Raw genomic sequence first — 23,505 nt, forward strand, 5'->3', positions numbered from 1 at the left:
ATCTCTGGCGATAACAGAAAAACACCCCAAGCACACAGCCTTATGCAGGCACAGGGAAAGCATCACCACATCAAGCTAAACTAAAGTCAGGTACTTATCAATAAGTATGAGTTGGCACTATATAAGAGTTAAAGTTATTTTTTAAATAAGATTTACTAAGTTTAAAATTGGTTTTGGGATGATAAACTTTAGGGTTTGCTGATGAGGCATACATAAATAACAGACTGCAATTTTAGTCTCAAAGCCACTGTCAGAGCAGAAATCCTTTTTGCAACACAGTTTAATTCTGACAACAGTCAATAGGTGTGTAGTTAAGAAAATAAAACCATAGTAAAGCATTGCTTTTGTTATACACCTCTGAGCTTTCAGGGATCTACTGCTTAGGAACTCCAAGCCTGACAAGGCATCTTTGTGTTTGATATCCATGAATTCAGGAGAGCTATGTTTCTTTGTATGCTTTATATACTTTTGTACATAAACATCATCAAACGTCTAAATTTCACTATCAAGTCAATACTTAAATATCTTGTAAGCAGCTACAGTACCTTTTAAATGAAGAAAATTACTATCTCCCATTTTCCCTCCCTCAATCCCTATATCATTACTTTCAGTTTCTGTTGAACAGAAAAGCTTTTACTCCCAGCACTTTCAGTTTCAGTTTAGCAGGGAAGTGCAAAAAAATGAGTTCTGCTTGAGAAAGTCATCCAAAGTTAGGACAGTGACCAGGAGCCAGGGGAAGCAGAAAAAACAGGAGCCGGAAGAGACTAGAAGACAACAGTTATCTAGGAAAAAAAAAATACTTCTATCTATGGCTTACTTCAACATTACATGAGCCTTACTTATACCACAATGGTTAGCACTTTGTTTAAAGCCAATCCCCCTTCACCCCACTTACTCCCAAAATAGTTTAACATACGAAACTGGAAATGAGAATTTAAATTGCTTCTATAAAGTGATTTGTAATGTTTGTACAGTTTCTAGGAAATCAGCAGCTAAAACAGTCTTGTAGAAGAGAGTGTTTGCAGTTCTCTGGAAAAAAAGACCAAACAGAAAACAAGACAGAAATCAAAGCTAGAAGACCCTGACCAAGTCCTGTAAATCTGTGCAATAAATATGTATGCTTAAAAAAAATCCTCATCTCAGGGTTAGCAAATGCATCCTAAGAATTCTGCACAGATTAACATTTTCACTTATAAAAAAGGAAATAAAAAAAGAAAACACAAATAATACAGTGCACAAAAATAAATTCAAGGTTTCCAGTCCTTTCTCATCTTTTTAAAGGGGACATTAAACAAGGAACAGTCAATTGCGGTGGAAAACGTTTCCATTTTACATGGGTTCATCTTCTTGCAGAAGAAGAAAACCAACCAAACCAACCCAAACTGTTATTCCAGTGCACCAGTAAAGCCCCCGCATCACAGTTATGGCCACCTGATACAGATACACCTATGTACGTGGGAGGCACACACAGAGAGCTGATCTCGAGGACTTACCGCACACCCCCCTTTTCACAATTATTGGTTATGACAAAAACACATTAAGTGTTTCCGAACATAGGTTAGAGGGGAGCGTCAAAACATCACGTGCATTGCGAGACATTAGTTGGGGGGAAGCTGTGACAGGCAAAAACATGTTCTTATAGAGCTGTTTACCAACATACACTAAAAAAAGCCTTTGAGACTTCATAATATTTTGGTAACTTATACGCACAGCTCATCACAAAGCTGATTGTTTTCATTTGACATAATAAGAAGAGAATTAGTGTGCTTTTAGGGAAAGGTCATTTTCAAACATTTATAGAAGCTTCTCTTCTAATATACTACTTATTTAGAGATTCTAGAGATTATTAGTGCTCTTATACTAGTGCATTTATTTGTATACCCTTTTGATATCTAGTAGTAGCTCCTTAAAATACACACTGCATTTTCCTCTAAAATTTCGATAATATCCTCTAAACCTGCCCCAGTTCATGCACAAGACATACAAGGACAAACCAAAATGAAGCTATTATTTACACATTTGTATTTTTAAAAAAGAAACAAACAAAGGCCACACCAACGCTGTTGCTCAACTTTGTGTATTCTGTGTTGGTGCTCTGCTCTCACTGCATTCACCATTTCCCCTCTGCTATGCATTTCCTCCATGTTGATCTACAAAAATATTCCTCCTCTCTCTAGCAAAGGTACGCTTTTTAGGTTCACTCTGCCAAGAAGACCTTAGGGACAGGGATTGAGTTATTTACCACCAGAAATGCTATAAAATATCAAGCTGATAATGTTCGTTATAGTAAAAGACGTTAGTATACATCCTAAGTCTTTTCCTCTGTGCAAGACTGAAAACGATTACCTTGTGCAAAGCAATTTTGCTTTACTCCTTCTCTGACAAATAAACCCTTCCCCATTCTAAATATTTTCCTCTTATCTAGAGCAGCATTTCCACTTCTTTGCAAACAGCAACACAAAGCACCTGCAGCTCTCCCTACATCCAAATCAAACATTTATGTCAGGCCCTGATCTGCCAGGGCTGAAACAATAATCCAGCATTTCCTCCCTGCGATATGGAGATCAAGAGAGTACTTTCTGATTATGACACAGATTTAATGCAAAATTCAACGCAGAGAGTCTTAGGAGTGTTGAGTTTCTTTCAGGGTGCCAAGGGTCGGAGACAGTTTATTTTTCAAATTGCATTGTTTCTGAACAGTTGTTTACTGCTCTGGTTTACTATGACAACCACCCATGTTATAGACTACACGCAGTATCTATCTGTTAGGATCCTTTTGTTCAAGCAATTACATTGCTCTCTAGAGGAAGGCCACCAACCAGTATCTTTGCCTTCTTGTAGCCATACTGGTCACAACACACTTTCAGAGGTTACAGGAAGAAAAACCTTTTAAAAATATGCTTTTTTAATGGAATATTTAAATTTTTCAAGTTAAATACCGTAACAGTTCAAGTATCAGAAGAAACATTTTACAAAGAATATTCTTAATTTCATGGAGTAGGAATTCAATCTTCTTCCTCTTTCCTTTTACTGGCTATACTGGTGTCCTACAGGCTGGGATTTTATGGGAAATAATAAAGCCCGTGAGTTGTTTTTTAGAATTGGAGCACTACAGTTCTGGCAAACCTTGCTTATACCTTTTGTGCACTGCTGTATTTTGTATTTTCTCCTCCCCTCACCCACCAAACAGGAATGAAGGAATCCAATAACATAGAAACACAGCTTTATAAAGAAATACATACGACTACCCAAAATCTGGAATGCACATAGATAACCACCAAAACTCCGGACCACGCAACTTTACAAAAACACGCAAAGCAAGCTAAGGCAAAAACGAATCAGTATTTCCACACTAACAGAAAACAGAGATTTATGACCACAGCTAAGAGGCCAAATAAGCCCTCTGCTCAGACCATAAAAAAAAAAAGCCCTGCAGTATGACTGTTCTGTTTCCTGCAGGAAATGAGATGCTTGTATTAGATACCCCTGTGGTTTTCATACTGTAAATGTATCAGCTGGTACAAATCCTCTGGAGAGGACTATTAACTAATGCTTAGAAAGAGCAGTGGCAATAGCAGACCGCACGTAGCACCTCAGAGAAGAGGGAACCAAAGCCGACAAGTCATCCCTAAAAAATCTGAGAGCCAACAGCTGAAGAACACATCTTGTAGTAGAGGCGATGTCTGTGAGGAATATACATACCTATACCCGCTTATTTCCCCTTGCACCGCTCACTGCTTCTTTAAATAAGGAGCCTAGTGCTCACCAGCACTCCTCTCATTTAGGAGCCACAAGCCCACACTACTGCTCCTCATTAAACCATCCCTGGTTACACACGGCAGAGGAGGATCCTCCACAGGCTATACACATCTTATGCATGGCCATTTTTCCTCCTCTCTACTGTGTTTTTTTTTAACGTTTCCGAGTTGCTCGGGCGCTAAGAGAACTTCTCGCCGAGGCAGCCCCCGCGGGGCGATGGAGGCAGCCCCCCGCCCGGGGCCGGGCTCCTCTCCCCCGGAAGACCCCGCTGCTCCCCCATCCGCATCGCTCCCGCCCGGCGGCCTGGGTGGAGCCGCTCGCCCCGGCAGGGCAAGCGCCGATCGTGTTCTCCATTGCAAAACCACCGCCAGGGCCAGAAGGGGGGAGGAGAGAAGAGGGGGAGGAGGAAGGGAAAAGAAGGTGTAAACCTGTCTGGGGGAGAGCCCGGGGACGGAGACGGCCGGGGAGCGGGAGGGCAGGGCCGGGGGGGGCCAGCGGGGAGACAAAGGAGGGATGGAGGGCGCCCAAGGAAAACGGGGGAAGCCGGGGAGGGGGCGCTGCGGGGAGCCCCGCGGGGCACCTGCCCGCCCCGGCACACGCCCCGCACACGCACACACACACGTACCCAGCAGCAGCAGGCGGTGCGTCTGCTTGTACTCCCGCTTCTGCTCCTTCAGCGCCCGGTCGATGCTCTTGCTGACTTTCCTCGCCTCCTTCTCCGCCTCCCGCTCCTCCAGGCGCAGCTTCTCCCAGGGTCGCTGCAGCGCCGGCGGCTGGTGCAGAGCCTGCTGCCGCGCCGCCTTCCCCCCGCCGCCGGGGCCGCCGGCCTTGGGCAGCGGCGGCCGCTCGGGGGCCGCCCCGTTACCGCCGCCGTTCTGCAGCAGCAGCGGCGGCCCGTCCACCTCCCCGCCGGGCTTACCGCCGGGCCGGAGCGGGGCGCCGAGGGGCTGCGGCTGCGGGGCGGCGTGAGGCTCCGCCGGCGCTTCGGGCTCCGAGGCGGCGCCGGCGCTGGAGATGGAACCGCCGCCGGCGTCGCCGAAGAGCCGCGGGCGCAGGCTGTAGCAGAGCCCCATGGCTCGGTGCCCCCGCCGGGGACGGGCTGCTGGCGCGGCGGGGTTGGCCTCAGCGCTTCCCGCTGGCCCTACGCGCCGGGGAGGGGGGGCCGCGGAGCCCCTCACGGCCCCGCTGGGCCATCTTGCATTTTCCTCCCCGGGCGGCGGTAACGGCTCCTCCGCGCCGATCACCTGACACCGAGCTGCCACCGCCGGGTCCACCTTACCGTAAATACCCCAGCGCCAGCCCACCGCGCAGCGCCGGGCGCCGGCGGGGGAAGGGCGGGGGCACGCCGCCCGCGCCGCCACACAGGCGCACACACGTTCGCAGCCCCCCCCACACACACCCCCCTCAACCGGCTCCGCCGTCCCCTCACGCCACCCCGCCCCATGGCAGCCTGCCCGCGCCGAGGGGGCGAGGGTCTCCCCGCCTGTGCGCGGAGCGGTTCCCGCTCCGCGCACAGGCGGGGAGACCCTCGCCCCCTCGCTGCCTACACCATCCGCCCTCCTTCTTTCCTCCCGCCACCGGGCCGCCTGTGTGAGAGCCCGGGGAGCTGCGCCCACCCCCCTGGGGGCACGGCGATGGCAGCCTCCTGAGGGACGACCCAGGCCTAAGCCCCTGACGGACAGCCTCTCCCCCGGCGTCCTCGGGGAGAAGCCAAGGCCGAGGCCTCTCACAGAGAGGGACCCTTCGGGGTGTTAGCGGCCTGGGGAGAGGCCGAGGCAGCCCCCGCCAGCCGGCCAGCCTCACAGCTACAACAGGGTTCTCAGCCTCTGTACACACATGCGGCTTCCCGCCCACACGCTGACTAACGGTGCTGTGGGAGGAAGGCTTTGGGTGCGACGGTAGGAGAAAATAATAGGCGACGTTTAGGTTTGCTCGTTCTCTCAGTCAGTGTTGGCGATAGTAGTACTCCAGCAGCATGTTGCTGTGGGCCGCGGAGGGAAGGCTGGTGCTTGAAGTCAGCCAGTTTAAAGGCAGTGGAAGCCCTCCTCACGAGAAGTCCTGGACAAATTCAGGTTACTCGGAATGCGTCTCAAATGGGCTCTCCTTCTGCTTCGTCCATCTCCACGTTCTTCATAATCTCAGCAGTTTTTCTACTATAATATTTCATAAAATTGTAAGTCTTTGTTCAGGGGCGTGTGGCTCCTGGATGAAACACTGTCTCAAAATCTTAAAACAAAGGTCGTATGTTCATTATTACGATTGATATATACCTTGGCATAATTTAGAGTCTCTTACTTCAGTAACATCGACTGCGTTCATGAACCTCTTTATTCATGCAGCATCTCTTTGGATTCTGTAATGACCCTGTTGTATTAGGTCATTGTTTTTGTCTCCTAATTTTTTCCAGTGACCAATATTATATTAATAGATGCTGCTATTTATATACTGCTGTATGAAGAAATGGAGGGAGGTACAATTCCTATACTTCTTTACGATGAACGAATTAGAGCAAATTGGCCACAGTTTTTAGTTCCTAGATGTGGGAAACAGAATTGTTTTTGTGACAGATCTGTTTGTGTCAAACGATCTAGTGAACGTCCTCTAAAATATGTATTTACCAAGCAGTGGGTTGTGTGTTAACATTCACTGGAAAAAAAACCCCAACACCCTACATTAGCATAAAATAAATAGATGCCTTTTAACGGAAAGCATCAACTGTCTGTGATTGCAGCACACAAAGGAAATTTTGCCAGTGAAAATATTAGCAGGATCCAGCACGCTGTAGATGTTGTTCTGTTATACCCTTCAAAATGCTTACCAACTGTTTGGACTCCTTAGCTCCAAGAAGAGCATCCAATAGCTGTTGCTTCTATTGTATGTTTTAATACATGATTATCTAGTGTCCTGGTTGCAATCTTCTTGCAAAACATGTAAGCAGTTACGTCACAGCAGAGGATGTTTCACCACTATTGCAGTGCTGCTGTCTTGACTGAAAGTTTTTATGGACCATAAGGATCTTCCATCTCTTAGGTTGTGAGTGAAAGATTTCAGCTTTCAGCTGAAAACAGAGCAGGAATTTGGATAAGTAGAATCTAAATGTTCAATCTGGACTGAATAGCTGGGATCCTGGGATTAGTGGCTGTATACTTTTCAGTGTAATTGGATCACTTAGGAGAATTTGCTACTCATCCAACAATACAATAAAACCATGAAAAAAACCCTAAAGAAATGGTGCAAGTTAGGGAGCTAATATTTGGGGCCCCAATGTCAATGCGCATACTTAGTTTTGTGAAGGTGATTCTTAGAGCTTGGTGCATACAACAGCATTTGCAGAATCATGAGCTGCTTTCCAAATTGTAAAAGAAATGCTGTAATCTGGCCAAATTAGTTCAGATTAGGTAAAATTTCTCCTAATGAAGTGCTCTTGGGCATGTACAGTGTATGCTCAGTAGCAGGGAAGGTGAGTGATACATTCAGGGTTACAGAGGAGACCTGGCAGAATATGGACTGTAAAATGACATACTTCATAAATAATTTTGAAATAGCAGCCAATGTAATAACAACTATGGATAGGTAAGCATCCTTGAAAAACAGGCCACTCAGCCAAACATTGATATAGATACTATACGTTATAAAATGTCAAACAAAGTATGTTTGGTCCACTGAAAGATTCTTCAGTGACCTACAAGAGCAAATTGAGTCTTGAGGGAGAAGTATTCTTACTTTTTTTTCTTATGACTTCTAATAAAGAACAATAAGCAGCCTGTCTTCTTTCTTTCCCCAGAGGAACAGTGATCATCACTACTTCCTGATTACCATGGACTGGGATTTTCAAGAATTTAAAGTGAGAAAGTCAGTATGATGCAGTTTTCTGATCTGAATACTCTTTGGAGAATCTTTCATGGAGTAATGTTCAACATTTTCTAAGGTTAGTCATCCAAATCAGAGCTTAATGACTGGCTTAGTTTTTCAGTAGTGCTAATTACCTATGATTCCCATTATGTTAACTGAAATTAGAATCATAGAATCATAGAACAGCCCAGGACTGTTCTAAGGGGAAAGGACCCCAAAAGGAATCCCTCAAAAGATCATCTGGTCTAACCTTTCATGGGAAAAGTAGCCTACATGAGATTATCTAGCACCTTGTCCAATTGCATCTTGAAAACCTCCAGCGATGGGGACTCTACCATGTCCCTGGGGAGGTTGTTCTAGTGAATGATTGCTCTCACTGTAAAAAATGTCTTTCTTATATCGAGAGAAAACCTCTTCTGGTGCAACTTGCACTCATGGCCCCTTGTCTTCTCCATGTGGCTCCTTGTGGCTGTCCTCCATCCTCTTTGTAACAGCCCTTTAAGTACAGGAGTACTGTGATGAGGTCCCTCTTGAGCCTTCTCTTCTCCAAGGAGAAGAGAAGGTCCCTCCTGAGCCTTCTCCAGGGAGAAGAGACCTAACTCCTTTGATCTTCTCGTGGGGCAGGTTCTCCAGCCCTTTGATCATCTTCATGGCCCTCCTTTGGACCCTCTCCCATCTGTTCACATCTTTTTTGAACTGTGGGGACAGTTAATGAGTATACATATATATATGTAGTTAGATCTGAACTTGAAGTAAACCACACTAAATTGTTTTTTGTTTCTTGCTTTCAATGTATAGTTCCATCTAAGAAATAAGTAATTAGAGGTGGTTTCCAGTCATATACAGCAGCTAGGTATGTCCACAAGATGGCTCTACTTACTTCAAGGAGTAATACAATTCCAGTAAGTAAATCTATAAATATTATTCCTACGAAGAAGCATCTTTACTGTGTCTTAAAAAGGAGTGAAATTTATGCATTTCTTGAACACTCATATGAAAATAATTGGTATTCTTTTTCTGGTTTTATAATAATTTTGATTTAACTGTAGTTTCCTACACTATGTAGCTTTTTGAGATTTATACAGTGTTCCAAGTTTTGACCAAGAGATGAGTGTTTGTGATCAAACCCAAACAAATGTAGTAACTGCAGTTGCCTTGAAAACATATGGGAATTGGAGACCCCAGTTAAATGGATCTGGAAGAAGTTTGATAAGGCAAGAATCTTAAAGGCAAGGAGAAGCTTTCCTGGGGCTGGACATTTGTTCGTCTTCTTGTTGCTCTGGTCAGTCCCTGTATCAGTGAATGAGTTTATCCATATTCTGACCACAGTTTTGCCGTGTTGTTTTTCTGTATCTTGGTCAGAATAGTGCTATGAATTCAGAAACTATAAATTCAGAGCCTGCACTGGGATATTATTTCTAAATGATTTTGATATTTTTTCCTCAAGAGTTTTCAGGACCTCAGTGATAATTAGTGAAAAATGTTGCAAGGTTTTTGGGTTTCTTGAAGAGGAAAGCTACGCAACAGAAGCAAAAAAAAAAATGCAGAGCAATGTGTGCTGTGACAAACACTAGATATTTGCAAAACTCCTGTTGAGATTAATTTTCCTTATGGATAAAGGGTCTAGGATGTACCCAGCTTCCATCAGATGATGAACATCTCCTATCTTCTTTGATAGGCACTTGTCAGAAACCTACTTGCTTCTTGTGGGATGAATACTATTATTTTTGTTCTTAAGGTTTAGAATAAGCACTAAACTGTATACATAGTGTGCCTGTACTGCCCTACTGCATCATTGCTGGTATATGGGAAGAGGCAAATACTGTTCTTTGATACATGCTTTGCTCCCTGAAGGCTGGAATCTATAGGCTGATAGAAAGCCTACCAGTAGGCACAGCTACACCGACAGATCTTCTCTATGTGAAATGTACAGAGATTAGATGAGTCTCCTGACCTCCTGCAAATCTCAGGAAGTCCAAAGACAGAAGACCAGAAGAGAACTGTATCTTTTCCCTTGGTCTTCTCTTTGAGAGGTACCCTAAACCTGCAGCATAATTTCCTTCCTTGTGACCTGAAAAGCTATGCAAAGTTATGAATATAGTAATTTTTGTATTGTGTGTGAATTCACTGGCTGCCTTTCCTCTCCAAGCTCTTTACAGGTCACCACAGGATTATAGTCCTATAGTTTCTCCTTCCCAACATCATCTCCAGAGCTATGATCTACAGGAGGAAAAATTAGCTTCACAATTTACCTTGATATTAGTGTTTTAAATACTAGTAATTAGGGGAGCCAATTTTAACTGCTAAGTCGATGCAGTCACCTAGTGCTCACTAGATCTGTGGAAATCTCAGCTACATGAATCCCATAAATTATTTTAAGCTCATTCTTTAAAGCTTCTGTTTTGTTTCACTGATAGATCAGTAAATAAAAAATAGATAGGCAAATGATTTTGAACTGCAGTGAACCCTTCTAATTTCTATAACATGTAGAGACACAATAAATATAATGCCTCTGTTTTCACAGAACAACTCCAACCTTCACCACAAATTTTATATGCCACTTTTACTGGTTGCTTGAAGATTCCTAAAGTGGGACCACAATAAGGCTTATAGTGGGAATTCAGCTACAAATGCAATAGTTGTAGAGCAACAGTTATCCCAATCTAATTTTATCAAATCATCTCTCACTCATCACCATGGTATTTTTTTGCGCCATGTCATATTTGAGCATAGCAGTAAAACAATTTACCGCTTCCTTTTGGAGACCCTCTTTCACGTAAATACTGTAAACAATTTAGCAGCTCTTAAAGCAGGATTTTAGTTTGTTGCTGATGAAAAAGAATAAAGGATTTAGGTTTATTAAAAGTGGGCCATTGGTACCACCTGTATTAATGTTGCCTTGTACATCCCATTATTAGACACTATTTTTCTTTGCTTAAAACTGTACAAAATGGGATTTGGGCTAAATATCACCTGCTGAAGTCTGTTTCGACCTGAATATTTATGTTTGTTTTAACTTCTAGAATACCTCAGCCATTTTCACAGAGTTTAATGAGAAACATGCTGTTGCAATGTAAAAACATCTTGTTGACTTTCAGAAGGGCTAATAGTTTATCATTCTTGCATCAGTAGTGATAGATCTTTTTGCATTAAGAGAAGTGATTACCAGTATACAGAAGACATTTTAAGCAATGTCGGAGTAGACAAGCTTAAGGGAATTTACTGCAAGTACCAAAATAAGATAAAGTAGGTCAGCTTGCTTGAAAACTAGGTTCTGAGCAAATGAAGTAAGAAAACAGTTAGAAAGAGATTTAAAATGTACATTGTGGGATAAGATAATTTTCTGTGGTACTGTATAAAACAGGGAAGGGTAGAAGGAAGCAAAGCAAATTGGAGTTTTTTTATGCTTTGCAGTGTTATCAGATAACATAATGTGCTATTGTCAGAGGCATAACTGTTGATTTCTCTGTAGCCTTTAGTTTGTTGCTACCTCTAAAGGAATTTCAGTAATAAACTTATGAGGCTCACAGTGATCTCTTTTAAATATCTTTGTAAAGATCTCTTTAAAAAGTCTGTTAAACCATGTTTGAATCAGGAGTTTGTAATATTTGTTGTGTTATGAATATGGTTTTTGCTCTGAGAAAATCTGATTGAATCTGACCAAATTGTAACACTTGAAAAACTGTAACTTGCACAATCTGAAACACAGAGCAGAAAGCCATTACAGCTTTCTTCTATGATGAGGAATGGTCCTACTTGTTACAGACCTGATCCAGGCGGAAAGAAAGGACGTGGCTTCAGGAACACTTCTATTAAAAGACTCTGATCCTATTTTGCATGTGAATAATGTATGTATCTATCACGAACCACATTTCTTTTAAGTCAGGGAAGCGTGTTTTATCTGTGCAACCTCAATTCATTCCCATATAAATATTCATCGTGATGCAGTCTTCAACTTCACACAAACAACTTCTCCAGACTAAGCTGTTTGTTTTAGGGACTCTCTGCTCTTCATGTGAACAGCCAGCAGAGCTGTAAAAGAAGTCTCAGCTAGCTATAGGGACTTCTGGAACCTTCTGAATAATTGGAAAAAAATCTTTTATTTTAGAAGATATTTTTTAGGTTAGTGCTTTAATGCAAAAACTAAAGTAAAGCAAGAGAACAGAAAACTGAGATGAGCTGATGCATAAATGGAGATCATCATACAAACTTAACTTTCATTTTAATACTAAACAGAATCACAGAATCAAAGAATCACAGAATTGTATAGGTTGGAAAAGACCTTTAAGATCATCGAGTCCAACCTTAAACCTAACACTACCAAGACCACCACTATACCATGTCCCTAAGCACCTCATCCAAACGTCTTTTAAATACTTCCAGGGATGGCGACTCAACCACTTCCCTGGGCAGCCTGTTCCAATGCTTGATAACCCTTTCAGTGAAGAAACAAATTGGTCTTTCCATTTCAACTGAGAATTGACCTAAACAATGTATTGAATAATAGAATAATAGAAAAGTCTTGTTTGGAAGGGAACTCTGGGTATCATAGTTCAAATATGCATTTTGGAGGCTAAGAAAAAGAGAGGAGAACAATGGAAACAGGAATAGACAATAAAATTTGGTTCATAAAATAATTCTTTTCTGCAATGCATTTTTTTTCAGTGAAAACTGACAGAATTGTTAAAATCAGAATATTCAATCCAAAAATTAAATTAGACTAAATCAGGATTGACAGTTCCTTCCAAGACTAACCACTTAACAGGACTGAAATAGCTTACACTAGGGAAACCAATGAAAATAGGAAATAATTAATCAATGCTTATTGTAGAAATCAAGGAGAAAGAGCAGGAAGGAATATTAAATGAAGAGCAGCATTTATAAAAATATGTTGAAATGATGTTTGTCTTAGGATAAAAATGTTGAGGTAGTTTTAACAGAAGATGAGATAAATGTTCATGGATTTTTATGGCTAGCAAAATAAATTATTATTTCTTTTTACTGAGAAAGCCACTCAATGGTGGAAACCCCAGAGCAATTTTTATAACAGTTATAATAATTTCTTAGTTCTGTGTTTTCTAGATTCCCAGTACTAATTTAATTTAATTGGCCTGTGCATTAACATGGAAGAAGCTTTTGCATTTCTTTTTTCCCTTGTCTTACTCTTTTTCATTTCTTGATTCATTATCAAGGAAATAAATTAGGAACCTGAATTCTCAGCAGCCTTCCCACACTTCTCAGTATTGGCACAGCAGAGAAGTTTGAATACCTAAAGAAGCATGGCCTCTTCTGCATTTCTCATTGCTGGGGAGAAACTGTCCCTTTCAAGCAGCTTTATGCCAAACCCAGAATTCTAGACCGACACAAGCTTTCCTCTCCTCACAGAATATAAACAGAGAGGATCATCTGCTTTCCTCATCTTCTGCTTTTCACTCCTTTTCAGCCTTCATTGGTTTCTTTGTATAGAAATATGAGGCAGCTTTCAAGAATACAAATATGTTTAAAGTCAAAGTACTACTAAATATAGGCTGTAACTAGTCATATTGTCTTGTTAATCCTCTGCGCATGCCTGGTTTTTCCTCAGGACAACATACATTCCCCTGCATTGCTTAGTTTCAGATGACATTAGCATTAGATTTCTACAATTTCTCACGAGGGAGAAGTTTTCAGCCTTACAGAAGATCTCCCACAAATGAAATCCTACAAGTGACAGTTAGTAGCTGCTTTACAGCAAGCTAGAATGAAGCCTTTAGTCTTTCAAGTTCTTATTTTAAAGAGGTTCTACTCAGGTGACACAATGGAGATCTGGAAAGCTTTGGTAGTTTTTTATTAAAGATTTTTATTAAATCTTCATATTTATTATTAAATACTTCTGCAACACAAAAGTGCTGTAGAGTCCCTGAATACCACAGTTTCTCTTGAATAGATGCCTGCTTATGGCTAAAGTTCATTAACACAAACTTAGGTAGCTATTAGATAATATTTATTTTTCATGTGCTAGTAGCAGAGACACTGTGAAGATGTGACACTATGCACGGAACATTATTCTTAAGAATATACAAAGGGACTTTATAGTTAGAAAAGAGAAGGAAAATGGCTAAAACCCCAATTACACATAAGCAGCTTCAGAGGGGCATTAAATCCTAACAGATAATAAATATGATCCATATATAATTAAAAAAATACATATTTCTACCCTTAAAGATGGCTTTTATACCTCAGTTTCACTCTGCTTTAACTGACAGTGTCACTAATTTCTATCTGATTTCACTTAAGGTATATTAAAAAGCTGTGCAGTGATGAACAGAGCTTCCTGACTGTATAGCAATGGACTTCTGCTTTCTGTATATTAGTTTCCCTCCAGTGGCTGTTATTAGCAACTTCAGTTCCAACTTGAGAGATTTAACTGAGCATTAGTTAGGTTGGGTCTTACAGTAGTACATTGCTATAAATTATACCTTTATTCATGCCTAAATGGCCTTAATGAAGTCATTGATGTTATTTAAATGCAAATGTAGAATTCAGTCATTCTCTTAAATGGACATGTTTTGGTTCTTAACGTAGAGTGCATAGGTTTCAGCGCTGTTCTCCTGTCCTAGATTATGCAGGTCATCAGGCTAGCAAGACCCTGAAACCAGGGTATACAGAGAGGAGAAGGTGGGTGAAAAGCATGGTACTTGCCTTGTATAGGCAGGAGTCACTGTTTTATTTCTTGCATTGTGGCTCTCGCAGCCATACTGTGCTATCACAGACCTTTTCTTTAATAGTGGTGAGTGGCAAAGCCAACATTGGGAGGTGTCTTAGACATTTTTAATTGTGAACAGCATAGCCAGAAGGGGGGGGGGGGGGGGGGGAAGAGGAGCGAGAAACTCTGGGAGGTTCATTAGGCTACGATTAGTTTCCCCTGATAATGCTTAATAACCTCCTGTGATGGTACTGAAGGAATTGCATATATTGCTTGAAGTGGAATGTATTCCCTCTGTCTGTATGACTTATTTATTTTCTTTACTGTTAGTTAATATTGGTTGAAAAAATAAAGTTTTGATTACTACTATCTTCATCTTTTTTCTTTAGGAAGAGTGGTGGCAAGATAAAATCAGGCTGTTAAAAACACAATTAGGGAGCAAAGCGTCCACAATGTGCAGCCTGTATTCTGTAGGCAGAGATGGGTCCTAGGGCTTTTCTACCACTGCTGCCCCTAGGAACTCTTTATGAAGCTGCCAAACTGCTTGAATAGATAGCATGCTTTGGCCAGGCTTGTTCGACATTTTCTCATGGCTATGCTTGGGCATGAGGGTGAGATCTGAAGTTCAAACAAGTTTATAACTATTCATAGTGCCTGTAGTGCCACCATGCAGGGGCCAGAGGAGATCCCAGAACAGGGTCTCAATTTGTGATAGACTCCTTTTTGTAGCTGGAGACATTGTGCGCTTGGTGGTCCCTGTAGTCAACAATTTTGATTAAAATTATGTCAGTCTCTTTTGGAATGTGAAACTACAAGCATCAAGAGTCTTAGGAGTGCTGATGTGGGAATAGTCCTCTAATTCGCTAGTCTCCTGCCCTCTGGGAAAAACAGCTGGCCATAGCCTCCAGAGGAAGTAGCCGGAGCTCTTTTGCCTTCTTTCCCCATTGTTTTGGGAGTCTGGTGATGCTTGTGGGAAGAGAGCAGCTGATTCTATTCTATAAGAGATAAGAGGTTCCAGATCTGTAAGAAAGACTCAATAGCATGGGAAAACTCTGCTTTTTCCTGATCTTTTATGAAAGACAGGCCTATTGTTTTTCAACTTCTTATCCAGTATAGTTCCTCTAGGCTTTGTTGAACTATCCCTTTACTTTGTCCTGTGAAGAAATGTGCCTTTAAAGAAGCTGAGATATATGCAAGTTATCAGTACAGAGAAGCTAATTGTCAAAAAGAGCTGCTCAATTGGATTTTGGATGCTGAATGAAGGAGGAGACTGTCAGAGTCTTTGGCTCCAGATGACTACTACAAAACGCAGGGCCAAAGGAAGAGGCAATAAAATAGTCTATGGAAAGCAAAAGCGTCCTGGAAGGTTGTGTGGGTACAGTGGTTTGGGAGGCTGGAACAGATGTGAAGGCTTTGAAAGCCATAAAACTAGTGTTGGCCGTGTAGGTCTCAAGACTAAAGTTACATCACTCACTGTAAACTTGCAATGCTATCATACATATGGTGGATATGTTTCCACAGTGAGAATTAGGAGAGAGCTCAAAATCAGTACTTCAGAAAATCCTGGTTTTTCTAAGCCCTTTGTACTGGGCTGTTGTAAAGCTGGTTGGGTGTAATGTGAATCCTGATTGACAAAGCCAGAATCTTCCATCACACTGTTTCATGTGTGATTTTTGGAAAAAAAAAACCCAAAACCAAACCAAACAACTCTCTAAAATTGCATCATCCTAACTGGCAGTAACCACTTTCTATACTGTTAGTAGTGGTTTCTTCTACTAAGTAATACCAACTTAGAGAAAAGCCTTTGTAAAATGAAGGTGATAGGACTATACATGTGCATTTTTCTACAGTGGTGTGGTGACTAAGTCCAGCGCAAGGCCAGCCAGTGCAAGCTGTGAATGGCAAGGGAAGCAATTTCTTTGGGAGGGTGCTATATTCCTAGTTGAAATCCCTAGACAGACCTTATTCTTAAGTGGAGATTATCCTCTGTCTGAGGCAACGAATCCCTTTTCTTCAAAACTACCATGCTATCCTTGTCTTTCTCTCTTATTTCTTTTGGTGCATAAAAATTTACATTACAGAGTGAAAGTGCCATCTGTGAGATATTTTCAAAAACATCTACAGAATGTCCCTTCATGTTCACACCTTTCTCTCATTTTGATTGCATATCTTGTGTAGTGTGCAGCACAACATAAATATGCAGCCTTTTCCAGAAATATGCACATGTACACCATATTAGTATAATGCCATATTGCACTTTTTAGTTGTGGTAGTTAGAATTTAGTCTATTTAGATGAATTAATGGGTTGCTTAATTTCTCAGCACTTCTTCCTGGCAAGCATATTTACAAGGTAACTCTTGTGATAAGGAGAAATTCTGCAGAGGATGTTTCTGAGACACCATTTTGGTGTAAGTAAAGGGTTAGGGTTTCTTTGGATCTATCACAATATCCCTGAAATAAGGGGGAAGAGGTCAGTTCATCCAGAATCCACTGTCATTCTGAAGTGACTGCTTATTGTCAGAAGTCCAATTAATGTTAATCCTATACATATGTCTGTGTAAAGTAGCATTGTCGTATTGTATCCTTTCATGCATGTTTATATGAAATGCAACAAATAGTCTATGAAAGAGCTTCACAACAAAGTGTGAATATTTCTCAAGTTCATGACTGAAGAGCCCATGCCGCTTGAGAACTTAATGACTTGTACTGGGTTTAGCCAAGCATGGAAATAATTGTTAACTGCCCGTTTGGCAAGTCTTACTCTTAAACATGGCCAAGTGAACTTCAGAATTTCCAGAGTAGGAGCTGAATCAATGGGATGGGTTAAGTGTAGTAATATGGAGGGAGCTGAACCTGAATAACTGATGAAGGGTTGGTCTGGACCATAAAATAAAGAAGGGGCATCTGGTGCTGGATTTCCTTTCAGGAAGCCTAGCTAATGATGTTGAAGGTGCATGAGAAGCAGGGTCCAATAGCCAGGCAGAACCAACCAGTATTAGCTGAACATGCAGGAGAAAAGAAAGCTGACAACGATAGGTGGATGTGCAGTTGTTACTGGTCATTTCTGTAAGCTCTCTTTTTGTAAACCTTTGTGAACTGTACCATTTACTTTGTATTCAAAGGCTTCCATGAGGAAAGGGGTGTCTCTGCTTGAGCCCTGTGGGTCAGTTGGCATTGGTGACATGAAGGAACACTGGACAGTACTTCTGGGGTAACCTTGGGTAGACAGCAGAATGGGGAGCACACCTAAACACACCAAATACAGAGAAAGCTTGTGAGAGGTGAGACAACCTTGTTAAAAACCCCCATCATCCATATCTCCTTAGACACAACATGTAATTTGTGTGGATGGAGCCTCTGATAAATGAAACTCCACTGTCAACAGCTGCTAAAGTAGAGGACACAAGAGAGTTTCTTCTTCTGTTCTCCTTGCAGCTAAGCCTTTTTTGGGGGGGGACAAGGCTGCCACAGGGAGCTATAACACGTATCTCCCTGTTCCTGTGTCAGCGAGGTGGCTTCTTGGCCTCTGATCACTGCTCAGGACTGAATCTTTTCTCTGGATGTTCATTGTGCAACTGTGCCATGGGTGTGAGTGTACCAGGGCACAGGCAACAGCCTCTGTGCTAGAAACCTCTTCTTTGGAGTGGAGCCGTAACACCAGTGGGATTGTTTTTGGCCATTCCTATTCTTGAATAAGACACAGGAAACATGCTCTATGTTCTCTGGGCTGTCTTTGATCAGCTGCAGGGAAAATAATTATAGCTTGTAATTTATGCAAGGCATCTGGGGACAATTTCAACTAACAGTGGAAACCTGTTAAGAACAAATGTCATTTTGTATACAGCACGTTTGTGGTAAAAATGTCTGTGTATGGCACCTATGGACACTATGAAGATTTGGGGACCAATTCTCAATTATTCCTATCAGACATTTAGTGCATAGCAAAATGAAAAGATGAATAGTGCTCTCTTTTGCCTTTTTTGTGGTATGCGGCAAACTTAGCTCAGCTATTTAGACATTGTCAGGATACAGTACTGTAATATTTACAATAACATTAAAGAATGAACAGTGTCAAAATATGTAATTTAAAAACACTTAAAACATAAACCCCCTATTTCTTTAATCAAGAAGTAATATTAATATTGATTTCATTAAACTTATTAATAACATCATTATACAATATAATGTAGATAATATGATGCAATATAATTATTAATTATAGTGATCATTAGTACCAACATTTATTATATTAATATTTATTAACTGAAATAATACCAATTTAAATATTATAAAAATAAAATATTTAATCCATCTTGATGCCACATTTTATTTCTTGTTGTTATGGTGTGCAAGAAACAACCATTAATCCAGGATTTGATTTCCTCAAACAGATATGCAAGGATAAGGCATGCTAACATACACTGCAAAAGGGAGCTGAGTGGGATAGGTGCAGGTTTTCAAACCTTGTACATGCTGACGGGTTGCTGAAAGCTGGTACCAGAAAAAGTGTCTATTTTTATTTTAGAGAGGAAATTTAAAAAAATGACTCCCCATTACACTTTGGCACTTTGCCTGTCTCAGCATTGATGAAGCAGCAGGCACCCTGCAGTCTTCCTGAAGCAGCAGCAGGGCTCCAAAGTGGGGGACGCAATTCTACGTGGAAAAGAGCTGCTGGAATTCTGCTGGGGCTTGTTTTAATCTTACTCCCTCCTCTCTCTGTCCCACCCAGAATGGGAGTTTTGTGTCAGAGAGAAAAAAAATTGTTTCGGGAGGTGCTGTTTGGACACCCTAAAAGGCTGGCTGTGAGGCCTGGGCTCTGTACTCTGCTCCAGCAGTTGTACAGGTGATACAGGACATTTCTCTATCCCAGCTTCCTTCCAGCATCAATTATCTCATCTTTTTTGAATTGGCAACTTACTGGTGCAGGTCTGTCCACCTCAGCTCTTGAGGTTATATGGTGCACCACTTAGGGTTGTCAGAGGACAAAACCTAGGGATTTTATCATAACATAATATGCCATATAATAGCATCTTATCTTAATAATCACTCTGTTACTCCAATGAAAGAACAGGGTTAAGTGTGCACGTCATTGCCCCAGTTGCTTCTTAACTGACTGAAAGAATCAGTTTCCATTCGTCATGTGGCATTTCTCTTTTTTACACCTCATTTATTATATCATGTGCAGCATTTTGATCTCTTTCTGTTTTAAAATGACATATTTTACTTGGTGCTTTGTAGCTTCCACAATATGGTTATTTACAACTAACGTAACTGATACTCTGACCTAAGCCCAGGTCTAAGAATAGAGCTTACAAAACCTTGTGCTTTGTTAACTCAGTGCGCTACGCTGTGTTCAGGTGGTGTATGTTCATCTTCAGTATGTTGCTGTTCTGTCACTCTCTGATATTGTATTTTATAAAACAGCAATTATGCTGAAGCAAGCTATGTGAGTGAGAGCTACAAAAGAAATGTTCAGCCTGGCTGAGTTACAGAATCTACTAGATACACGTGCAAAATTTAGAATCTACATTGAAAAGTAGGTGGTTTAAAATGTTTTGGTTATGGATTAGGCAGTTTAGTTTGAGTTTCCTTTCATGCTCACATAAAATCCAACATCAGTTTCATGATGACAGTCTTCTGCATATGCTAGTTACAAGGCTGTGAGAGTTTCTTGGTAATGCCCGTGTGATTTAAAAGTAGTCTTTGACTTCCAGTTCCACCATCTGCCTTTAGAGACTTCAACAACATGATGGAGGATGTAAGCAGCAAAAGAGTGGGAAACTAAGCAGGAGAAATATTGGAGGAGTGGACTGGGGCCCATTATTAATAAAGAGCAAGTGTGGAGAAGTAATTATTTAGATGTATTGTGCCTAGTGGTATCACTCAGGCAACAGGATTAAACCATACTCCCAAATAAAAGTCATCGTGTACTTATTCACTGGATCAACTTTGTCCATCCAAATTGTCAATATTAATATGCTGTGAATGTTACATGTCTTTGAGGGTGCCCAAATATAGAGAAGGAAAAGGAAAGAAGATATCAGTACATTTGTAGTAAAAGCACATTCAACCCTCTCCCTTTGTGGATTTAGGAAAAATATTTGCTATTGGACTCTAGGTGAGTTACTAGAATTTTAATTATGAAAGTGACCACAAGTCAACTTTACATTATATTTTGAATGCATATGAGAATGCCCCAGTTTGTAGAGGTGCTATAAACATTCAGATTTCTCCCATGTATTATGAATATAAAATGGTATCTAATTCTGTATCTGGGTTTGGGCTAATAGTCCAGGTGCAAAATATTTTGATCCTAGTTTTCCTGCTTACACAGGTGAAAATATATCAGTAACTACACCACCTGAAATTACCGGAGATCCAGAAGGTTTAAAACATTTGAGATCAGAACTGGAGAAACCTACTGTTGCTAGCTAAATTAAAATCCGCACAAGTTTTATTAAAAATATGATCAAGTTTTATTAAAAATAACCCAACAACATTCAGTTGATGACTACATCAACTTCTTCTTAGAAGAAAGCCAATGACTTTCTTTGGTTCATTGAATTTTATCTCTTGTAAGTTGCCTCAGCAGTCTAGTTAATCTAGAGGAACCTCAGTTTTTTTCTTTTTTATTCCCAGTGTTAAAAGAGGTGGGGTCCCTTTCTTAGAAAGTTTGCAGACAGGTTTTCTGGCATCTATAGGAAGAAAGTGGTCAGGAAGTTTGAAATTTAATAGCTGTATTATTATTATTATTATTAAGGCTTCAGCAACATTTTTTTTATTATTTTAAAATATTTACAACCTTTTTTTTGTGGAATGATGCTTGATATTGGGGACTTTGAGGCCAGCATGATTTTTTTTTTGTGGTACACCGAAAGAGGCAAGAAATCAAGATTTCTCTTGTAAATGGTAGCATAGCTTTAGCTATCATTATCCAATATTAAAATATTACTTCCAAAATAGCCAGCCCTTTCTGTTACTACTGTGAAATCTCAAAAAGCTTTGAGTATTTTTTTTTTCACTTTCAAATAACACCTTTGTGGATTCCCATTGTTGTTTCTCCGATACCTTTACTAGGTCATTTGCTAGAAGACCTTGGAGATACATAGAAAAATGTAGGGAGAGAAACCATTTTCTGTGCAATTGGTCTCTGAAGACAGAGAGTATCTTCGATCTGGAAAGGGAATACATATTTATGAGAAGGAAATTTTGTTTTAAAACTTCTGAGTGGGAAATTCAAAGAATGGGAAACAAGTACTAAAAGAGAACTACTCCAAGAATTTATTAGCAACACAGTAAGGTAAAAAGGTGGTTGTTCATCTTACTGTGTTGGTAAGCCAAAAACCCCAGAAACTTCTGCATTGGAAAGTTACATGTCTTGGCTCCTTTTTAGCAGAAGGGGGCAATGTTGGCCTTAGAAAGATAATTTTTCTCTTGCCTGTCAGTCTAACTAAATGACAAATGACATACCTAATGCTAGAAGCAACGCTGAATTCATAGAGAGCAAAGAATTGCTGTTTCATAGAGCTTCTTCACAGGAGGGGGTGACTTTTCATCAATTTACCTAACTAAAGTTGTGAGACTTACCAGATGGTATCTAATGAATTTTTGATCCTGATTCCAACCCAGGGAAAGTTCTTATTTTCTATACAAATATCATAGCTTTTATAAACTTCACAATCATATCAGAAATATACAGTGGTCTAGGAAGAGATTTTTGAGCTTTATAGAAGCTATTGGGTCACACTTTTTATGCATTATAATTTATAGTTTCCATTTCAATCCAGGATTCAATGTGATATAAACCTTTCCTCCCTTCATTGCTGGTGTTCCTGCTAAGGAATGACAATAACAACAACAACAACAATTTTCACTTTTTTCCTTTTTTTCCACACTGTTATGCACATATTGCAGACATTTGGACCAACTCACTACAACCATTTAACATAAAACCCCTATCTTTGAGTATATTCAAAACCTGCCACGCCAGTTCTCAAGAAACATGTTGTTTCCATGATTTGGATGGCCTCAAATCAACATAATGGCACCAAGCTGACAGAAAATAGCTGAGAAAATAAAAATGTAAAAATAAATAAAACATAATAATATGTAAATAAAAGACCCCAATAAAACTAAATAGCAGAGACAAAAGTAGTGTTTGTTATACTTGTTTTGCACTACAAAAATTACAAAGAGGCAGGGCTAGCCATAACCTACTGAGATTAATAGACAAAAATATTTTTCCCTTTTCTTATTACTTAATGTGTGTTAAACTAAGGATGCTATGCTGAAGAGGTGCACATCATTAAAACAAAGCTTGATCGGTGAGTAGAAGTAAGTTTTATAATGTATGTAATTATAGTTTTAAAAATGGAAGTGTACTCGTACTTCAGCTATCAGAATTTTTAGTCTGACAGTTTTCTGAGTAATGTGTAAAAGATTCACTGCTGTGAAAATAATGACTACAGTAGATGAGCAGTTAATGGAATTATTTTCTGCAATAAAAGTATGATATGCTCCACATGTAATGAAAAAGATTTATTGAATTATCTAATTTCTGGATTAATTTGGCATATTTATATATACTTTCTGAAAATAGAGAGAGATGAATAGTCGTTGTTGTATCATTGGGAACATTCAATACTGTTTTAAAATCAAATTCTTTGTTTTTCTTAAAGTTTCATTGATTGAATGTCTCATTTATTAAATGATTTGAAAACCTTGATAGTCCCTCAGCCAGTTTTACAGCTGCCTGCTCTGTGGCAGTGACTCACAAGAGCAAAGAAAAGGAAGAGGAGGGAGTGTGAGAAATCCAAGGGGAACTAATTCCAAGAGAAACCCCCAGTGGTGTGTAGAGAGGGTGAAGGAGGTTGCCACTTCACCTGCTGAGGAAAGGAAGCCTGGGAAGAGGGAGTGCAGAGGCATCAGCGTTAGGAAGGGCTGGTAGGAAAGCAAGATAAAAGAAAGGAATAAGTGGAATCATGGGAAATGGAAAACTGAGCTTATTTGATTGATATTTTTTTTTATTGTTAAGCTGCAATGTTGACAGTGGGATCTGAATGTTCTCTCACTGTGGTATCCTGTTGAGATCCTCATATGGTATAATATTATGAGGACAGGGAATGAACCATCTGTGATTTTTGTCATTTACTGTGAGCAGAAAACCTGAACATTAGCCTGATATGTTTTGAAGCTTCTGTTTTATAAT

General features: G+C 40.4%; 1 protein-coding gene across 1 annotated transcript in view; it reads right to left on the minus strand.

Annotated features, from left to right (window-relative positions):
- The window catches only part of GNAL (G protein subunit alpha L), a 202,887-nt gene extending 197,810 nt beyond the window's left edge, over nucleotides 1-5,077 (minus strand). The window contains exon 1 of the mRNA XM_075494346.1: nucleotides 4,385-5,077. Coding sequence (XP_075350461.1) covers nucleotides 4,385-4,832 — 448 coding nt within the window. The 5' untranslated portion in view covers nucleotides 4,833-5,077. The remainder of the gene's footprint in view (nucleotides 1-4,384) is intronic.
- Nucleotides 5,078-23,505: the final 18,428 nt, after the last annotated feature.

Source organism: Mycteria americana, chromosome 2 (genome assembly GCF_035582795.1).
Source record: "Mycteria americana isolate JAX WOST 10 ecotype Jacksonville Zoo and Gardens chromosome 2, USCA_MyAme_1.0, whole genome shotgun sequence".
Taxonomy (NCBI): domain Eukaryota; kingdom Metazoa; phylum Chordata; class Aves; order Ciconiiformes; family Ciconiidae; genus Mycteria; species Mycteria americana.